The 20,463-nt window shown below is 53.0% G+C and overlaps 2 protein-coding genes and 1 pseudogene across 3 annotated transcripts; 2 read left to right on the forward strand and 1 right to left on the reverse strand.

The window, feature by feature from the left end:
* Positions 1-7,023: 7,023 nt before the first annotated feature.
* On the reverse strand, positions 7,024-8,519 carry ERICH4 (glutamate rich 4). Its single transcript, XM_039245607.1, has 2 exons — positions 8,346-8,519; positions 7,024-7,254 (listed from the first exon to the last, which is right to left on the reverse strand). Exons 1-2 carry the CDS (start codon positions 8,517-8,519, stop codon positions 7,024-7,026), a joined length of 405 nt encoding a protein of 134 aa, XP_039101538.1.
* Positions 8,520-10,216: 1,697 nt separating this feature from the next.
* LOC120242504 lies at positions 10,217-11,481 on the forward strand (annotated as a pseudogene).
* A 765-nt stretch (positions 11,482-12,246) lies between these two features.
* On the forward strand, positions 12,247-18,157 carry DMAC2 (distal membrane arm assembly complex 2). Of its 2 annotated transcripts, none has more exons than XM_039250155.1 (6): positions 12,247-12,274; positions 13,525-13,718; positions 15,634-15,714; positions 16,223-16,359; positions 16,454-16,616; positions 17,036-18,157. In XM_039250155.1, exons 1-6 carry the CDS (start codon positions 12,257-12,259, stop codon positions 17,211-17,213), a joined length of 771 nt encoding a protein of 256 aa, XP_039106086.1. In that variant the 5' UTR covers positions 12,247-12,256; the 3' UTR covers positions 17,214-18,157. The 2 variants fall into 2 exon arrangements, with proteins under 2 accessions (XP_039106086.1, XP_039106093.1); XM_039250162.1 differs by lacking the exon at positions 12,247-12,274 and adding an exon at positions 13,011-13,028.
* Positions 18,158-20,463: the final 2,306 nt, after the last annotated feature.

Below are 20,463 nucleotides of genomic sequence, written 5' to 3' on the forward strand. Positions count from 1 at the left end.
GGGGGCGGGGGGGGGGGGGGGTACAGGGAAGGGAGGGCCCCACCCGGGCTTGCGGGGGGTTGGCGGTTTTTGTGGGGGGGGAAGGTGGGGGGGGGGGGGGGGGGGGGGGGGGGGGGGGGGGGGGGGCGAGGGGAGGGATGTGTGGAGACAGAGACCTACAAGGACACAGAGTAGAAAAAGGTAAACTAGGGGCACCTGGGTGGCTCAGCTGGCTAAGCGTCTGACTTTGGCTCACGTTATGATCTCACACGTCATGGGTTTGAGCCCTGTGTTGTGCTCTGTGCTCACAGCTCAGAGCCTGGAGCCCATGTTGAGTTCTGTGTCTCTCCCTCTCTCTGCTCCTCCCTGCCCCTGCTCACACTCTGTCTCTCTCTCACACACACAAATAAATAAACATTAAAAAAAAATTTTAAGAGGAGCGCCTGGGTGGCTCAGTCGCTTAAGTGTCCGACTTTGGCTCGGGTTGTGATCTCACGGTTCGTGGGTTAGAGCCCCGCTTCCGGCTCTGTGCTGACAGCTCAGAGCCTGGAGCCTGTTTCAGATTCTGTATCTCCCTCTTTCTCTGACCCTCCCCCGCTCATGCTGTCTCTCTCTCAGAAATAAATTTTTAAAAAACATTAAAATTTTTTTTTTTAAGAAAAAGGCAAACTATTAGTGAGCCTTCCCGTCTTCCCAGGTTATCTTGCGGTGCTGCTGCCCTCTTGTGGCTAGAGTACATATTGCAGCCCCTGGCGCCTCATCGTTGTCTTTTTACAGGAGCCCATCAATTCATGGTCACTCAATTCCTAGGGCAACTAGCTACATAAGTGGCGGGACCCAATGTAAAGTGAAAATGCAAGGCTCCTTATTCAAAAATCATTAGGAATCTCAAGATGCCGAAAGCAGGCAGGGTATTAGAGCCAGCCTGGGCCCTTCTAAGATTGTATGATTGCACAGACTGCTAGCCTGCGAAGCCCGCCCTGCCTCACAGGGCTCGTCCTCCACACGAATTCCACGTCAACTCTAGCTGTAAAAAAAACTACAGAAATGATGAGGTCTGACTGTCTTTTATTCCCCAACGGGAGAATTTTCTTTCTTTTGAAAATGTCACCTGGTATTTTGCTCTTGGCCCAATCAATGACCAAATTGGAGCTCATTCTAGCATCAAAAAAATCAATGATGGGGGGCGCCTGGGTGGCTCAGTCGGTTAAGCGTCAGAGTTCGGCTCAGGTCATGATCTCACGGTTCGTGGGTTTGAACCCCACGTCGGGCTCTGTGCTGACGGCCAGCTCACGCTGTGTCTCTCTCTCTCTCTCTCTCTCAGAAATAAATTTTAAAAACATTAAAAAAAAAAAAAAAGATGGGGTTCCTGGGTGGCTTAGTCAGTTAAGCGTCCAATTTCAGCTCAGGTCATGACCACATGGTTTGTGGGTTCAAGTCCCGCGTCGGGCTCTGTGCTGACAGCTAGCTCAGAGCCTGGAGCCTGCTTCAGATTCTGTATCTCCCTCTCTCTGACCCTCCCCTGCTCACGCTGTCTCTCTCTCTCTCAGAAATAAATAAAACATTAAAAAAAAAAATGTTTAAAGATCAATGAAACTCATTGGCTGTATACAAATCTGTAATTACCCTCAAAAAGAGCCGATAAAAACCATTCCCTAATCTATCCCCACTGGAGGTAACAATAGGAGCTCCTTACCCTGAAAGCCTGGGTCCTGTCCTTCCAGCAGATACCAGCGCCTGGGGTGAGGGAAGCCAAAACATGGAAAGAGCCTAACTGTCCATCAATGGACGAATGGATCAAGAAGATGTGGTTTATCTATACGATGGAATACTACATGGCAATGAGAAAGAATGAAATCTGGCCATGTGTAGCAACATGGATGGACTTTGAGGGTGTTATGCTGAGCGAAATAAGTCAGGCAGAGAAGGACAGATACCATATGTTTGCATGTATAGAAGGATTAGGAGGAACTTAACAGAGGACCGTGGGGAAGAAGAAGGGAGGAAATAGAGGGGGAGAGGGAGGGAGGCAAACCATGAGAGGCTCTTGAATGCTGAGAACAAACTGAGGACTGATGGGTATGGGGGGGAGGGGAAGGGGGGTGATGGGCATGGAGGCGGGCACTTGTGGGGATGAGCACAAGTATTATATGGAAACCAACTTGACAATAAACTATTTAAAAAATCAATCAATCGGGGCGCCTGGGTGGCTTAGTCGGTTAAGCGTCCGACTTTTGCTTGGGTCATGATCTCGCGGTTCATGGGTTCGAGCCCCGCGTCGGGCTCTGTGCTGACTGCCAGCTCAGAGCCTGGAGCCTGTTTCAGTCTGTGACTCCCTCTCTCCCTGACCCCCCCCCTGCTCACGCTGTCTCTCTCTCTCTCCTAGAAATAAATAAAACATTAAAAAAATAATAATAATAAAAAAATAAAAAATCAATCAACATTAAAAAAAGAAAAAAAGTAAACACTGGTATATGGAATAGAACACAAGATGTGGCCCACCCTTGAAGCCTTGACCATTTTGTTGCAGACACAACATGTTTAAAAATAAACAACACTATACAACAACAACAAAGAAAGTGACTGTGTCTGAATCCAGGAGGGATGATAGAGTTAGTGTCCTTGTGCACAATGGGCTCAAGCCAAGAACAGGATGGAAGATGCAGCAGTAGGGGTGACGGCGGGGAGGGCTGGGGATGTGATAGCCATAGGCATGAGGTGTCTTCTGAGAGGCCCTCAGGACCTCAGGGATTAGGGAGCTAGTGCTGGGAAGACGGATCTCCCCGTTTCTATTGGGCGAGGTGGTCTTCTTGCCCTGGCGGGGAACACTGCATTAGTTTCTTGTGGCTGCCATAACAAATTACCACACACTTGGTAACTTAAAACAAGAGGAAGTTTATTCTGCAACAGTTCTGGGGGCCAGAAGTCCAATATTAAAGTACTAGCAGGGCCACATTCCCTCCAGAGAGTCTAGGAGAGATTCCGTTCCTTTCCTCTTCTAGCTCTTGGTGCTCGTCAGCATTTCTTGGCTTGTTGCTGAATCACTCCAATCTCTGCCTCTGTCTTCACGTGGACTTCTCCACTATGTGCCTTCCCTTGTTTCTTTTTTTTCTTTATGTTCTTTTTTTTAAATTTTATTTTGAGAGAGAGAGAAGAGAGACAGGAGGAGCGGCAGAGAGAGAATCCCAAGCAGACACCGTGCTGTCTGCACAAAGCCCAATGCAGGGCTTGATCTCACAAACTACGGGATCATGACCTGAGCTGAAATCGAGAGCCAGACACTTAACCGACTGAGCCACCCAGGTGCCCCTCTTCTCTTACTTGTAAGGACACTTTTCATTGGATTTAGGACTCACATAGTTAACCCAGGATGATTTTGTCCCAAGATCCTTAATTCTATCATCAAAGAAACTTTTTCCAAGTAAAGTTGCATTCACAGGTTCCGGGTCATGGACATATGTTGTGGGGGGGTCACCATTTAACCCACTACAGCCAGTATGACCTTCTAGTCCAGTCTCTGATGGGATTTGAAGTGATGTTCAGAGCTGCACTCATGGGGCTTCCCCTAAATTGCAATGAGCTCCCCAGAGCCTAGGCTTTCCCTCCTGCCCACAGAAGTGGGGGCACTTGGTGGGGCAAGAGAGAGGCCCCAAGAGAAATCTTCTAGACACACTCAGACCCAGAGACCACTGGCATGAGCCCTACACACAGTCAAGTTTTTAGAAAAAGAAGGGCTTTCTAGATTGATATCGTGTGCAACGTGGGACCTTTGTTTAGATCCTGGCTTGAGAAAAATGGCATAAAATACATTTGGGGACGAGCAACAAAAGTGAAAATAGAAAACTGGACCTCAGGGGCGCCTGGGTGGCTCAGTCGGTTGAGCATCTGGCTTCGGCTCAGGTCATGATCTCATGGATCTGGATTCAAGCCCTGCGTCAGGCTCTGTGCTGACAGCCAGCTCAGAGCCTGGAGTCTGTCTTCAGAGTCTGTGTCTGCCTCTCTCTCTGACCCTCCCTTGCTCACGCGCTCTCTCTCTCTCTCAAAAATGAATAAAACGTTAAAAAATTAAAAAAAAACAACAACAACTGGATCTCATCAAAAGCTAAAACTTTTGCTTCAAAGTACTTCATCATGAAAGTGAAAAAACCCACAGAATGGGTGAAAAATTTTGCCCACCACACATCGGATAAAGAAATTGTATGTACAATATATAAACAGCATGCAGGGGCGCCTGGGTGGCTTAGTCGGTTAAGCGTCCAACTTTCTCTTAGGTCATGATCTCGCGGTTCGTGGGTTCAAGCCCCGCGTCGGGCTCTGTGCTGACAGCCAGCTCAGAGCCTGGAGCCTGTTTCAGTCTGTGTCTCCCTCTCTCTCTGACCCTCCCCTGCTCACGCTGTCTCTCTCTCTCTCTCTCCTAGAAATAAATAAAAATATTTAAAAAAAAACAGCATGCAAAACTCAATAAAAAATTCAATTTAAAAATTTGCAAAGATATGGATAGATAACTAAAGAAGATATGCAGGGGTGGCTGGCTGGCTTAGTCAGTGGAGCACTCAACTCTTGATCTCAGGGTCATGAGTTGGAGCCCCAAGCTGAGTGTAGAGATTACTTAAAAATTAAATCTTTAAAATTTGTTTAAGAATAAAGAAGATAGGGGCACTGGGTAGCTCAGTGTGTCTGGGTGGCTCAGTGTGTTAAGCCTCCCACTTCAGCTCAGGTCATGATCTCATGGCTCGTCAGTTTGAGCCCCACATCAGGCTCCCTGCTGTCAGTGCAGAGCCCACTTCAGATCCTCTCTCTCTCTCTTTCTCTCTCTCTCTCTCTCTCAAAAATAAACATTAAAAAAAATTACCACAAACTTATGGGGGAGTTGGAACATGAACACGACATTTGATGTTAGGGAATTATAATTCTGTCAGGTATTTCAAACAGCATTGGGGGAATGAGTATCTCCTGAAGAGAAGCAAGTGGAAGTATTCTGGGGCAGAGTATTATGATGTCTGTAATTAATTTGTTCATGGTTTTGTTGGGGGGCGGGGGACTAGTACATGAAAGATAGAGACAGATGACACATATGACCAAAAAATAATAACAATTTTATCTCTGGGGTGGCTATATGACTGTTATTCTTTCTTTTTGTATGTTACGTTCTTCACAATAAAAAGTTAAAAGAAATACTTTCCTCTCTATACGAAGGTCAAAATCAGACAAATGGGTGTCTGTATAGTATTTAGGGATGAAAACAGATTGAATGGGAATTCCCAATTTAAATAAACTCTGGGGATATCAGGTGCTAAGCTCCTACCTTATGGAATGTAAGCTCTCCAAGAGCCAGAGTAGCTGACGCCCTGAGTGTCAAGATTAGCCCCCCGCTGGGTGGTGGCCTCTTCCCCAGGCCATTACCCACCACTGCTCCTGAGGGCAGCCGGCAGCCAGCAACTAGGGCTTGGCCTAGAGGGATGCTGGAGCCCAAAGGGAAGCTGTCTCTGGATGGCACTGTGCTCTGGGAACCCACAGTCAGCTGCAGTTCTGTCCATCAGACCTCACTCCTGCTCATTTCCTTGTTGCATGCTGCCAGTGCGGATGCTCAGGCAGCTGACTGTGCAAGGATCTGCCTGTCCACTAGAGTTGTGGTGGGGTTTTTTGTTTTCATTTTTACTTGGCGGAGGAGGGGCTCACGGGAGCCAGAGGGAGCGGAAGAGGGAGAGAAAGAATCCCAAACAAGCTCCATGTTCATCACAGAGCCCGACTTGGGGTTCATCCCACGACCCTGAGATCATGACCTGCGTCGAAATCAAGAGTCGAACACCTCACCAACCGAGCCACCCAGGTGCTCCCTACAGTTGTTGTGTTTTATGACAGAATGTCTTTTTAAGTCTGTGTGATTTTGCGCCTTGAGGGTGAAGTGAAAACATGGGCTTTATAACCACAGGGGCGCCATCTCTCCAGGTCCCTGGGAAACCCTCTGCTTTAGTGCACGGCCTTCTCATACCCTAGGGACAAACTCCAGCTACAAGGCAACTTGGGGCCCCTGAACAGTCTGGGGAGTCAGGCCACCTCCCCCTCTGGACCCAACTCAGCAGGGCAGGGAGTGGAGGATGGAGCCCGACAAAGGAAGAAAGTGGAAGATTTGAAAACATGGTTAAGGATTGACGCTGTGTCCCAAATGCCGCTCAGGGAACTACAGGCCCGGATCAGACTGAAACTTACACCAACAAAGCAAAGAGGCAAAGAAGACTTTTATTCAAGGCCCGTGCGACGGGGGTAGAGAATGAAACTCAGTCCCCCTAAAACAAGGCTGGAGAGGGGCGCCTGGGTGGCTCAGTCGGTTAAGTGTCTGACTTTGGTTCAGGTCATGATCTCATGGTTCACAAGTTCGAGCCCCACACTGGGCTCTGTGCTGACAGCTCAGAGCCTGGAGCCTGCTTCGGATTCTGTGTCTCTCTTTCTCTCAGGCCCTCCTTGCTCGTGCTGTCTCTCTCCCTCTCTCTCCAAAATAAATACTCATTAAAAATTTTTTAAATGGCTAAAATAGTAAAATTTATTATATACATTTTACCACATTCAAAAATTTTCAAACACACAGAAGAGATTAGTTTTAATAATATTTTTATTTACCCCATTATGCAGAAAGTAGCATCTCAATAAAATTTTTAGATTATTAAAATGTCTCAAATATATGTTGTATCATAGGAAGCCTTTGAAATTTGATCTGTAGCCACGTGTCCAGTGCACCTCAATTCAGACTGGCCATGTTTCAAGTGCTCAACAGCCACGAGGGGCGGTGGCCGCCACAGCAATGCCTTGATCATCTGCGAGCATCTGCATCTTATTTGCAAGGCCCACGTCTCCCCTGCAAACACACCCCCAGATCCCAGGCCAGCCCTTCAATCTCCACGCAGACATCTTCAGAGAATGTATTTGCTCGAGGAACAGATGCTGATTCCAGATCCACCTTGGCAGGTTGATTTGACCTGCAAATCCCCGTCCTTTGCATAAATTTGCATCTCATTCATGTGTCAATCGGAAGCACCTGTCAGAGCCTCAGATCGTCATCTCAAAGTCGGGGATCTGGTGGCCTGGGGCCGAGCAGGAGACCCCCGGGTGTCCTTCCTCCTGCTTCCTCTGAGGCTCTTCCTCCTCCTTCTCCTCTTCCTCCACGAGGCTCTCCTCCTCTTCCAGGAAGGTGACCAGGTCCTCCCGCAGCGCCCCCATCTCCAGCCCCAGGCTGCACAGCTGGCCCAGTAGCTGGACATCCACTTGGCGGAGGTGCCACTGCCAGTGGGAAGGGGGAGTCATGGGCATCCCACCCCGGAGAGCAGGGGGTCAGCGTGCCCCCCGCCCCCAACCTGCTAGAGTCCTGGCAAAAATTCTTGGCTTGATCAAATTTGGCTGAGCTCCTAAACCCTCCCTGGGCCTATCTGTGCGTTTCCGAGTAAATCCAGGTTTACCAACAATCTCCCCGCCTCCACGTCTGATCACTCCCGATATCTGATCCTGTTCCTCACGCCCCACCCCTGCCCAGGTCACCTCTCATCTCCCTGGCCTGCCTCCAGCTGTCCCGCTTCCCACTGATGGTTTCACTTAGATTTTCCATCCGCTGATCCCCGCCCTCTCCTTCACTAGAAATTCCCACTTGCCCCTACTGTGTTCAGAGCTGAGCCCTTCTCTCTCCCCAGCCTATCACTTTACCATCTTTAATACAATTCGCAAGGAAGCTGTTCTTCAACAATCCAGGCCCCCAGCACGTGGGCGGGGTCTCCGTGTCCCCGATCCTGCTTCTCCCACAGGGTCTCCTGATCTCTGCCTCTGTCTCCTCCTGTCTCTGTCTCTCCGTTTCATTATCCTTCACTGTCTCTCTCTGTGTCCCTGAATCTTTCTTTCTGTGCCTCCCCTATTGCGTGTGTGTCTCTCTCCTGTTACCTGTCTCTGCTCTCTGTCCCCCTTGTCTGTTTCTGTCTGTCTCTGTCTTTCCACATCCCTTTCTGTCTCTATTTCTCTGCCCCTGCCTTAGCCTGTCTCCATCTCTCTGTCTTAGATTCAGTCTGAGTCTCTCTGTCTCTGTTAGTTGCTCTCAATCTCTGCTTTCTATCTCTGTCTCCCTTTTTCTGAGTCTCTCTGTCCCAGTCTCTCTCTATTCCTGGCTCTCATTCTTTAGGTCTTTCTATGTCTCTGTCTCTCTCTGTCTCTGTTTCTCTATTCTTGTCTCTTAATTCCTTTATTCCCCCTTGTCTATTAATTCCTGTCCTTCAGTCTCTGGTCCCTTTGCAATTTCATCCATTTCCATTCATACCTGAGTTCTCCGCGCCCTCCCCCCCCACCCCCCCCACCCCCGCCGTCTCTTGCCTCTCCAAACCCTCACTCACCAGCTCCTCCCAGATCCACAACAGACTCTCCCTGGTACCTGCAGCTTCTACTCCTGAGGACGAGAGGGTCTGGCCAGCTGTCCTCACTGGGGGGGGCCCCCTCAGGGCCCGGGGAGGTGGGCCCAGTCCTGGAGGCACCAGTCCCGCCTGCCTCAGTTGCCTCCACAGCTCCATAGTCTCGGAGTAGTGGCAGCCAGGAGCAGAAGTGACAAGGTCCGAATGACCCAGTCCCCCGAGGAGCTGTCAGGGGAAGTGGGGGGGAGCAAAGGGCGGGGGTGGGGGGGAGCGGGTGCCTGGGACAGAATTCCAAAGTCCACTCTCTGGTAAGAATTGGCAGCCTCGTGGGGGTTTTCTTCCTTCTAAAGTCTAACATCAACTCTGCTCACAAGGGCCCAGGCACACCGGCTCTGGCTCTGGCGGATGCCAGAACCCCACCCCTCTTGAGCCCTCCTCAGGCCTAACCCCTCGTGGGTGCTGGGGTCTGTGGATGGCTGGCCTCATCTGCCCCAACCCCTCCTGGGTCCCTCCCACTGCTCCTCCTCAGCCTCCATACTTCCTTCCTCTCCGTTCTCTGGCTTGGACCTTGTCTTCCCCACCTGGGCCACCCCAGGGCTTTCCTCCAAGCCACGATTCCGCAGCTTTGGTGCCACAGGGCCCAGGCTGCTGGCCCACAGCTGAGCACCAGGCTCTGCTGACCCCTGACTTGCCCACAGATACCATCGCTATCAGCGTGGGCCTCCCTCTGCAAAAGGCCCTCTCTCAGGCCCAGGGTGTTCAAATTCCACCTGCATGTCAATGGCCCCCAGGTCTCAGACTCCAGTCCTGACCTCCGTACCCAGCTCCAGGCGCCTACTCAGCATCTCCACCTAGACGGCTCAGCCATCTCAAGGTGAATACGGTCAATACAACTCTCAGTTGGGACCTACCCCATTGTATGAGTCTCCTGCTGCCGGGGTAACAAAGTCCCACTTAGTGGCTTAACTGACACACAGTTGGTCCAGTCCTGTGGGCCAGAAGTCTAAATAAAGTAGGTCCACAGGGCTGGGCTCCTTCTGGAGGCTCTAGGGGAGAATCCATTTCTCAGCCTTTCCCAGCTTCTAGAAGCTACCACATTCCTTGGCTCATTGCCCCTTCTTTGAATCACTCTTGCATCTACCGTCACGTCTCCTACTGACTGACCCCCTGTCTTCTATCTGATCGGACCCCTGTCATTGCATTGGGCCCATCTTGATCATCCAGAATAATCTCCCCATCTCAAGATTCTTAGTCACGTCTTCCTTTTACCTCGTAAAATAACAGATTCACAAGTTCCAGGGATCAGGGCTTGAATTTTGGAGGGGTGTGTGTGGAGTGGGTGGGGGGGGAACCGTTAGGCCACCACACTTGCCCTTCCAAAACTATCACTTTCCCAGTCTCCCTGTCTCCATAGTTAGCTTTCCCATCCTTTTAGTTTCTTGAGTTATTGCCTCAACCTTCAAAACAGACTCATAATCGGAGCGCTTCTCACCATTTTCCATTGCCCATCGCTGCTCCTATCGCCATTCATCTCTTGCCTGGACTTCTCCAGTAGCCTCTTCACTGGCCTCCACTTCCACCCTTGCTGCCTAAGGTCTGTTTTCCACCTGGAAGAAATGATCTTGAAAAAATATCAATCAGGGGCGCCTGTGTGGCTCAGTCAGTTAAGGGTCTGACTCCTGATTTTGGCTCAGGTCTTGCTTGCTCTAGCTGTTCATGAGATAGAGCCCTGCCTGCATCAGGCTCTGTGCTGGGGACTCTCTCTCTCTCTCTCAAAATAAATAAATACTTTTAAAAATGCAAATCAGGAATTTCTTGGGCCTTATGCTGAGGCAGGGGAGCCAGCAGTGCCCCGCATGGTGCTTCTGGAGAGCAAGCAGCTCCTGACGAAGCTGGCCAGACTCTTCCAGAAGTACTGGTTGTTGGGCAGCGTGTTCATCACCCTAAAGAAGTATGATGGTGGAACGAAACCCATTCCAAGGAAAGGTTCTCTGGAGGGCCGTGAGCCCTCTGACGGCAAGCGTATGTTAGGAGCTACCGATGGCAAAGATCGGCACTGTGGTGGGCTTCAAAGAAGTGACCAAGTTTCAGATGGCTTACACAAGCCTACCGAGAGCTATCATGGGTGGGCAGAAGGACGAAAAGAACAAGAGTAAGAAGAGCAAAGCAGTGGGGTGCCTGGTGGCTCAGTCGCTTGGGCATCTGACTTCGACTTCGGCTCAGGTCATGATCTTGCGGTTCATGGGTTCGAGCCCCGTGTTGCGCTCTGTGCTGACAGCTCAGAGCCTGGAGCCTATTTTGGATTCTGTGTTTCCCTCCCTCTCTGACCCTCCCCTGCTCACTCTCTCTCTCTCTCTCTCTCTCAGAAATGAATAAAACATTAAAAAAACAACAACAAGAAGAAGAGCAAAGCAGCACAGTGAAGGGCACCGGAGTTCCAACTAACCGCCAAATTACCACTTTTCCTCTCGTTTTTACTTTTGGCCACAAAGCTCAGTTTCTCGTTCCCCTATAATTTTTTTCATGTGACATTAGGGTCATTTTGGACTTCAGTGTGTACAGGGTAGCTGTAAGAAACCAAGTTTATTTGATTTTTTAAATTTCTTTAATGTTTATTTTTTAAAAATTATTTAATGTTTATTTTTGAGAGAGAGAGTATGGGGGTGAGGGAGGGGCAGAGAGTGACGGAGACACAGAATCTGAAGCAGGCTCCAGGCTTTGAGCTGTCAGCATAGAGTCTGACGTGGGGCTCGAACCCACGAACTGTTGAGATCATGACCTGAGCCGAAGTCAGAAGCTCAACAGACCGAGCCACCCAGGCGCCCCGTGAAGCCAAGTTTAGTTTAGAATAGGCTAGTTGGTCTGTGCTGCATGGCTGTATATCCCAGGATTATAAAGTCTCTGCAGCTATCTGTGCAAAGAAATGGATCATTAAACCTGTATTTATTCAGAAAAAAATAACAAATCATATCATGACATGCCCCTGAGAATGGAATACAGCACAGTCTGCTTCCTGCCCGCCTCTCTGACCTAGTCTCCTACTTCTCTCTGACAGCTGGTTTCCACCCCTGGACCTTTGCACTGGCTGTACTTCTGGAACACCTTTCCCCTAGATCTTTGAATGGCTGTTTCCCTCTTATCCTTCACCTCCACTTAAATATCACTTCTTCGGAAAGGCCTTTACTGATGCCCTGACTCCCTAGTCACTGCCTATTATATTGCCTGTTGTTATTTGCCCCTTATTAAATTTTCCCGCTTATTCTTTTGTTTGTCAATCCTCTCCTGGCCCTGGAAAGTTTGACTCCCTGAGATAAGGGCTTGGTCTGTCTTGTTCACCATGGTCACCCCAGTACCCAATGTGTGGGCCACGTGGTAGGTGCTCAGTAAATATCTGTGGATGAATGAACGAATAATTCTATCCACAAGACTTTATACTGAGTCTTCACACTAAGAGATGGCGTTGAACTCCAAACTGAAACTCCAAACACATCACAGTACTTGTCTTGAGATCTCATCTCGCTTGCCCTGAAGTCTAACTTCACCCACTAGCCCTTTTCCTTCCCTGATCCTGGTGTAAAGAATGACTCCGTTTCCTAGTCAGTAATGAAAGCTGAAGGAAGAGAGCCGCTCACGGGGACTGTCAGTACAGTCGGAGGGAGGGCACTCTACCAAGAACGACTACCCGCTATCTCCTAGGAAAAGGCTGCAGAGTCTGATTGTAAGGACCATGGAAATGGCGCTGGGAGGAATCCCTAAACCAGAATAAAAAGTGCGTGCGCCTTTTAGAGGAGACTTGAAAAATAGAGGGGGCGTCGCCCTAGGAAAAGCAGTCACAGGCTCAACCCAGAGAGTGGACTAAGAAAAACCGGCCCCTTCCGGTTACGTATCCAAGCAAGATGGCGGCGCCCAGGGCGGTAAGTGACCGGATCTCCGAGAGCCCACAAATTGAAGTCTCCTCTGTTGTCTCAGCCTTCGGGGTTCCTGTCAACACCCAGGGAGCAAAGGGCAAGAGAGAACATGAGGCCTTTCCCGCTAAAGCTCGCGATGGGATCGCAGACAGTGCCGCCTCTGGGGGCCGGGAAGAATCGGTTTGAGTCGCAGACAGCAGAGGCGCTTTAGGGAGACAGTGGGGCGGGGACTTAGCGGGGAGACCAATGGGGAGGCAGGGAGTGTGTTCCGAAAATGGCGCACCAAGCCAATCAGAGGGAGGGCTCCAATTGCGGGCGCGGAGAGTCGGACTGGCCAGTGCCTGGGAGTGGGACCCGCGGGGGAAGAGGGTTAGGGAGGGAGTGGAGGGGAAGCCAGGGTTTGAGTTCCTAGGGTAAGAGACGAAAGGATACAGGCGAGGAGAGCTCATTGGAGAGTTAGGTATTTTTATGGAAAAGCAAAGGGATGATGGGAATGGAGGACAGGAAACAAAGGGTGAATTTAGGAGTTCCGAAGGAAGGACCTGGGGGAAATTAAGGGGAGAATTTGCGATATTCCTGGAGGGAATGTAGGAAAACCTGAGTAAAATCAAGGAATGGATTTAGGGAAAAATAAAGTGAGAGGTTGGGGACCTAGGAATTTTGAGGGAAAATAAGGATTTGGGCAAATTACTGAGAATTTGGTTGAAGCAGAATGAGAAATTGGGGCAGGCTGAGAAAAGACTGGAGGAAGATGGAAGAAGTAAATTAAGGGTGGTTTGGAGAAAAATTAAGATAATATTTTGGGGAGGGGCGCCTGACTGGCTCCGTCGGTGGGGCGTGGGGCTCTTGATCTTGGGGGCTGTGAGTTCAAGCCCTGCATTGGGTGGAGAGATTACTTTTAAAAATAATACATTTTGGGGAGGATAAAATTGGGTTATTTAGGAAGACTCCAGGGAAAATGGGATAAAATTAAAGGGGTATCTTGTGGGAAATTAAGAGGTCGGATAATAAACAAAAACAAGGGTTTGGGAAAGATCAGGGGAGAATTGGGATGACCAAGAATGGCCAAATCAAAGAGAGAATTTGGGGTTGAACTTGGGGAAAACATGGGGACATTTGGGGGGGGGGTAATCCCAAAAGCAGAATTTGGAAGTTCTGAAAGGAGAAATCTGTGAGCCAGGAAGCAGTGTTGGGGGACGATTCATGGACCCAGAATAGGGGATCAGGCTCTGACTCTCCTTTCCCATCCTCCCCAGTCCCTGCACCTGCTGGCCCCAGTATGGAAAGGGGGTACCAGGGGCATCCGGGGCCTGAGCAGAGTGTTGGCCCCAGAGGGCAATCAGAAGGGGAGGTCGCTGCTCCAGTTCCTGGCTGACCGCTTCTATGACGTGGAGGCTCTCAGGGACTACCTGCTCCGAAAGCAGGTGTTGAAGGTGAACCAGAAAAATCGGTGAGAACTCTTGGCCAGCAAGACCCGCTGCTGGGGTGTTACCAGGGAGAACTCAGATCCTGCCCTCGCGACTCCAGGACAGCCGTGTAGCTTCCATTCCAGCCCTGCCGAGTTGTATCTTTGTCTCCAGCCACACCCTTCCCAAGGGCTCCAGCTCACATGGGTGACCTGCTGCCCACCATCTCTTGGAGGCACCTCAAGAGATGGATGGCACCTCAAACTTAACGTGGGGAACAGCAAACCCTTGACTTGCCCCTAAGAAAGTCTGCTCGCCCCAAGCCTTCCCCATCCCAGGAAAGAGCAGCACTGTTCCCAGTGTTTCAGGCCACATTCTGTGGAATGTGACTCCATAGCCAGCCCTTCCACAGCCAGCCCACCAATAAAATACTAGACCATCCCAAGTTTTTTTTTTTTTTTTTTAACGTTTTATTTATTTCTGAGAGAGAGACAGCGTGAGCAGGGAAGGGTCAGAGAGAGAGGGAGACACAGAATCTGAAGCAGGCTCCAGGCTCTGAGCTGTCAGCACAGAGCCCGACGCGGGGCTCAAACCCACAAGCTGTGACATCATGACCTGAGCCAAAGTTGGACGCTTAACCAACTGAGCCACCCAGGCGCCCCATAGACCATCCCAAATCTGACCAGTTATTACTGGTCCTCACTGTTTTAGCCTAGTCTGAGCCCCTTCGTTTTATGGTTCGGTTTAGTGCACTAATCTCCCAAGCTGGTCCCCTTTTGCCTCTTCCTGTCTGTGGTCTATAAATCATCCAAAGGACTCTTAAGTAACTAAAATAGAGGGGCACCTGGGTGGCTCAGTCGGTTAAGCTTCGGACTTTTTGTTTTGGCTCAGGTCATGATCTCACAGTTCTGTAAGTTCAAGCCCCACATTGAGCCTGCTTGGGATTCTCTCTCTCTCCTTCTTTCTCAAAATAAATAAACTTTAAAAAAAAAAAATAGGAAACACTATTTTACTTAAAACCTTCAAATGGTTTCCCATTGCGACTAGGATAAAAGCCAGACTCCCAGGCCTGAAATCTGAGCTTTGGGACCCCTTCCCCCACTCCCCTCCCCGCCACCAGCATGGTGTCTCATCCAAGTACTAACCAGGCCGGACCCTGCTTAGCTTCTGAGATCAGCTGAGATCGGGCGCGTTCAGGGTGGTATGGCCGTAGACTCCAGCATGGTGTCCACATGGCTCTTTTTCCTGCCATCCAAATTTGAGCCTCTGAGCCTTTACGCTAGGTGTCCTCTTGGCCTGGCAGGCTCTTGCCTTGACCTTCGACTTTTCTTCCTACCACTCAAATCTCTGCTCAAGCGTCACCTCCTGCAAGACGTATTTCTTTTTTTTAAATATTTTTTTTATTTATTTCTAGGAGAGAGAGAGACAGCGTGAGCAGGGGAGGGTCAGAGAGAGAGGGAGTCACAGACTGAAACAGGCTCCAGGCTCTGAGCTGGCAGTCAGCACAGAGCCCGACGCGGGGCTCGAACCCACGAACCGCGAGATCATGACCTAAGCGAAAGTCGGACGCTTAACCGACTAAGCCACCCAGGCGCCCCAAGACGTATTTCTTATTAAAGGAGCGTTCTGCTTCCCCGCCCCTGGCCCAAGGCACTCCCAGCCCGTCCCTCTGTGTTATTTTCATCATGGAAATCATGGAACGGATTCTCTCTGCAACTTGCCCTTAACTTCCTGGTTTGTTATCCGTTTCCTTCTGTAAATTAGCTTCACAAAGGCAGGGACCACTGTCTGTGTTGGTGACCAGCACCGAATAGATACCCAGTAAATCCTTGCAGTCGGTGTCAGTCTGTCCGTCTGCACGTCCCAGTCCCACTGCTATGGGCTCTGGGCAGCACCGGGGCCCCATGAGGGGGGACGGTGCCCCCTGGGCCGCAACCTCAGCTACTGTTCTCCCCACAGGCCCTTCAACTACATCGAGCAGCGATATGGTCCCTACGTCGCGGGCGCCTATTTCATCCTGAAGCAGGGCGGCGCGGTCAGGTATGATGGCACAGCGTCCGAAGCGCGCTGGGCCTGGGGGGGGGGGTTGGGGGGCACGGACCCAGAGGCCTTCCCGACTCCCTGTGAGCTCCAGCCCCTACTGGCCTAGGGCTTGGGCCTTGTTCCTGAGCTTCATTCCACTCTGTCACCTGTAAGACGGGCCCGTCGTCGCGCCCAGCCTACAAGGTTTGCTGCAAAGATTCAAAGCCGTTTTGCTCCCGAAGTACTTGGAACAGGCCCGGCCCGGCACACGTGCTCAGTAAATGTTTCTTTTCCTTCCTTTGCCCCTTCCTCCTCCTGTTTTTTCTCCCCTTTTTCCTTTTTTGAAAAAGGATGTTTATGCACCCACCGCTCATTCTGTCCCCATGGAAGCTTTCAGGGCCTGACATAGAGCGAGTGCACCAGATGCTGTAGGACTGTGTTGTCACCTGGGGCGGGGAGCATCCTGTCGGCCTGGGGAGAGTAGGTGCCCTGCTGACAACCCCCCCCCCCCGCCCCCAACTTCCAGGTTTCAGGGCAAGGAGTGGATCCGGCCAAATCAGCGCGGCCACTTCTCTCTGGACTTCTTGAAGTTGCAGGCGGTGCCTGTAGAGGCGGTCGATGCCAGCGGCTGCGCCATCAACTACCAAGGCCTGGACAGCCTCCGTGAGTGCTGCGGAGATGGGCGGCCCCGCGCCCTCTCCCTTTGGCAGTGGGCTCCGGAAAGGCCCTCAGTGCTGTCCCTCCCACCCCCCTGCAGTGCCCCTGAAGGAGCTCCAGTCCCTGTGGCTGCAGCGCTGTCCCCACGTGGATGACTGGTGTCTCAGCCGCCTCCACCCGTTGGCCAGCTCGTTGCAGGAGCTCTCGCTGGCCGGCTGTCCCCGAGTCTCCGAACGGGGCCTCGCCTGTCTCCACCACCTCTGGTGAGACCTCGGCTCAAGCCAGGGTGGGGGCTCCCACCCGGCAGGTGCGGGAAATGGGGGGAGGGGGCGGTCAGCAGTCCCCGTGTCCCTGCCTCTGCGACAGACCTGGGGCGCCTGTGGGGTCAGCACAGATGAGCAGTTGCGATGAGTTTGGGCCAGAGGGAAGGGACGCCTGGCTTTTCCTTCCTTTGGTTTCAACGAAGACCCCGTGACATTTACACTTGTTGTAAACAGTAGGAGCCAGAGTGTGCGTCTGGGATTAACGTGGTGGGTGTCGTGTCCTTGAGCTGCTCCAGCATGTTCTGGACCCTGAAGGACTTTACTGCTAAGGAGCTGGGGGCTCTAGTGGGGGCTGGCATACCCCTCCCCCGCACAGAGGCCATCCTGACGCGGGCCGCCCCCTCGGTGCCTCCTCTCAGGAACCTCCGCAGGCTGGACATCTCGGACCTCCCTGCCGTTTCCAACCCGGGCCTCACTCGGATCCTGGTGGAAGAGATGCTTCCTAGCTGCGAGGTGCTGGGGGCTGACTGGGCCCAGGGCCTCAAGCTGGCGCCGGAGGCGCAGTCTCAGGACACAGCCAGCCCGGTGCCTGCCTAGCCCTCGGCCCGCCGCCGGCACGCTGGATCTCGGCAGGGCCTTGTGGAGTGTCCGATGGTTCTCCGTACTTCCGGCTTCCGTCGGGCTCACTCGGCGTGGGGGTTGGGGTGGGATGAGGGGTGTGGCACCGGCAGGTCAGTGGGGAGAGCGGGAGTTTGGGGTACCTCTTCCCCACCTCGGGCTGGGGCTGGCTGTGGCCTGGGCGGAACGGTCACAGCTCGTGTCTCCTGTCAGGCAGCTCTCTCCACAGGCTCCTCTCCTGGGTTCCAGCAGTCGCCTCCCCCTGCCTCTTCAGGCCTGGGGGGACGGTCAGCAGCCAGGAGCTGTGCTCCCCCCCGCGGTTTCCCCACACCTACCCACTGGCATGCAGGGAACTCTGCTCTTGTGTCCAGACTTTTCTCCGAGCGTGCTGCTGCTTCCTACGGGGACCCTGGCTGACACAGGGGCGCTATTGGCACGTTGTGGGGACGGTTCTTCCATGTGTGACGCTGCCCAGCTCCCTGCAGGCTGCAGCAGCCCGGGCCTACGCTCACCGGATGCCGGTAGCGCCCCAAGTCCCACCGTGTTCCCGCTAAACCGACCTGGGCCTTTGAGAGCCCCTTCCTTTGCTAAGTGCGTGCAAAGGTCTGTCAGTAGAGGGCGCCCGAGAGATTCCAGGAGAGAAGGCTTTTGCTTCCTGGTTCCTGACCAGTGCGCTCACTGCGGGGTGGGCTCCCTGAGTGCCCAGCGGTCACCAGCTTCCCCTAACACCCCCACCCACCCACCCAGGCGGCTTCAGAACTGTGTCTCCACGGAGGCGCCTCCCTGTGAAGGACTCTCCACCAAACCCCCGCCGGGGAAGCTTCCAGTAAATGCCCAGGCACCTTACGAGCCCGGTTATTTCGGTTTGCCGCGCAAGTCAATCATTCTTTATATTAAACTTCGCCATGGGGCGCCTGGGTGGCTTAGTCGGTTAAGCGTCCGATTTTCGCTTAGGTCATGATCTCTCGGTTCGTGGGTTCGAGCCCCGCGTCGGGCTCTGTGCTGACTGCCAGCTCAGAGCCTGGAGCCTATTTCAGAGTCTGTGTCTCCCTCTCTCTCTGACCCTCCCCTGCTCACACTGTCTCTCTCTCCTAGAAATAAATAATAAAAAAATACTAAAAACAAAAAAAAACAAAAAAAACTTCGCCTGCTTAGTGTACTGTGTGGTGCTTCTCTTCTGACCGGGTCTGCACTGATACAGCACTGGCGAACCGATGTGGCCATAGTGACAATTCTAAACATAGGTGCTGGACACATTCTTTGGCATGCCCTTGAGCGCTCCCAGACAGTGACAGGCTCGGTGTGTTTGCTCAGCGCAGCTCAGGCCTGGACGGCCAACTGGGGAGCTCCTGTGACTGCCCCCTACCTGCTGTCCGTGCAGCAGGGGGCCCAGAACTGGAAACACAGCCTGGGGGGTTGTGGGTTGCCAAGTTACGATGGTTGGATTCCCAGTCCTGACAAGTTTCTTATGTGCAAGCGTGGGTGCTGACTGGGACACGAGGGACCCTGCAATCTGGAATGGGGTTGTCTTTTCGGACCCAGAAGGAATAGACGATCTCGCATTCCCGGAGCGTCCATTCCCCATGTCCGAGGAGCCCAGCAGCCTTCCGGTGCCTAAAAGCCCTGTGCTCACCTCACCCAAGCAGAGGCCTTGAAAGCAAGCGTCTACTCTTAGACTCCTCACGAGCACCCTGCTATCACCGGACCCACAAACACCAAGGGTCAAGTCCCCACTCTCCCGGCTGCAGACGCTCGCCGGGACCCAGGGGCAGCAGCTTTCTATCCTAGAAGAATTGCAGGGTTTGCAGTCAGAAACCAAGGACACCTGGGTCTAAAGCTATTAGGCCAGTGAGGGTGGATGTCACACCGATGGGTCAAGTTCGCGGGTCTGTGGGCACTTAACTAGAAGTGATGAGTTAGCTGGTGCAACTGGGTGCTTCTGAGGGCTCTCTCGGGTCGGCTGACTGGAACTTGGCCTGCAGTGTGGCCGGCAGTCAGGAGAGGAGCCAGAGCCGCCCTGACGTAATCTGGAGGGGGGACCCAGCGCCGAGGGAGGCGGGTGTGGGACTGGGTTGCTCATGTTTGACCTGCAACCTCTCCCCAAAACTGTGTTCCACAGGCAGGCAGCTCCTCAGTTACTCTCCGGGATGGACTTTCCCCGTTCCGATTCCGTAACGACCAGAACTGTACCCTGAGATTTCCAATCGCCCCCAGAAGGAGCAGCATGGGCCCTGGCGGAAGGACCTCTGCACCCCCGGGAGAAGCTGGGTTCTCCCAGCCCTGCGTGGGGGGTGAGGGAGGCCGGCCGGGAAGACCCTTCCAGGGCGCTCGGGGCCCTGGCCACTGGCTGTCCTCTCCCTCCCTGGTTTCATCGCGTCAACACTCGCACTTCCTCTGCGCGCTCCCGCGGGCTCCATTACTCAGACTTAGGGGGAGGGAGTCAGCTCCGGACAGACGACCGGACAGACCGGCTGCTACTGACAGATAGGGTGCTGAGGATGAGCTGATCAGAGAAACGGGTCAGGCCGGGCTCAGAGGGGCCCCTGGTGCCACCCAAGCTCCCAGGAGGTCTGGGCTAAGGAGACCTCGTCTGCCCACCTCCCCAGACAGCTGCTGCAGCCCCAACAGCAGAGGCCCCGGGAGGGCAGGGACGTAAACACAGGCCGACACCCTCTCGGGTCCCGGGGGGCCGGATGTGAGTGTTCCCGGAGTCACGGTGCAGCTGTGGGTGGGGCTGAGTGCTGGGGGACGGGGGAGGGATGGATCCTGCCCCGCCCCTCGAGGGAGACCTGAGGCACCAAAGGGGTGGAGGGTGGGAGGAGGTGCCGGGGCAGCCCCGGTGCCCTCACCCCACCCTCCATTGGCCTCTCCCTTCACCCACCCCTTCCCTTTCCATCTGGTCCCCTCGGCTCCTCCCTAGCTCCCTTCTCCACCTCCCCCGCGGCTCTGGCTATCCGTAGGCGCCCTCTTCTTGTCCCATCCCAGGGTCCCCCACCTGCCTCTAACTTCTGTCTCCCTTCCCCACACAGGGGCAGCCGGCTACCCTGTACCTCACTCCCTGTCTCCACGTCCCTCCCCTCCCTCTCTCCTTGCAGCCGACCCTCTTCTCTTTGCCTCCCCCTCCACCTCTCCTTTCACTTCCCCCGCCTGCCCCTGAGGTCTCCCCCATCCCTCCTCCTCCACCCGCCCAGCCTGTTCCCCACCCCCACCCCGACTCCGGTGGCCAAAC

Source organism: Hyaena hyaena, unplaced genomic scaffold (genome assembly GCF_003009895.1).
Source record: "Hyaena hyaena isolate Hyena2069 unplaced genomic scaffold, ASM300989v1 scaffold_9, whole genome shotgun sequence".
NCBI classification, from domain to species: domain Eukaryota; kingdom Metazoa; phylum Chordata; class Mammalia; order Carnivora; family Hyaenidae; genus Hyaena; species Hyaena hyaena.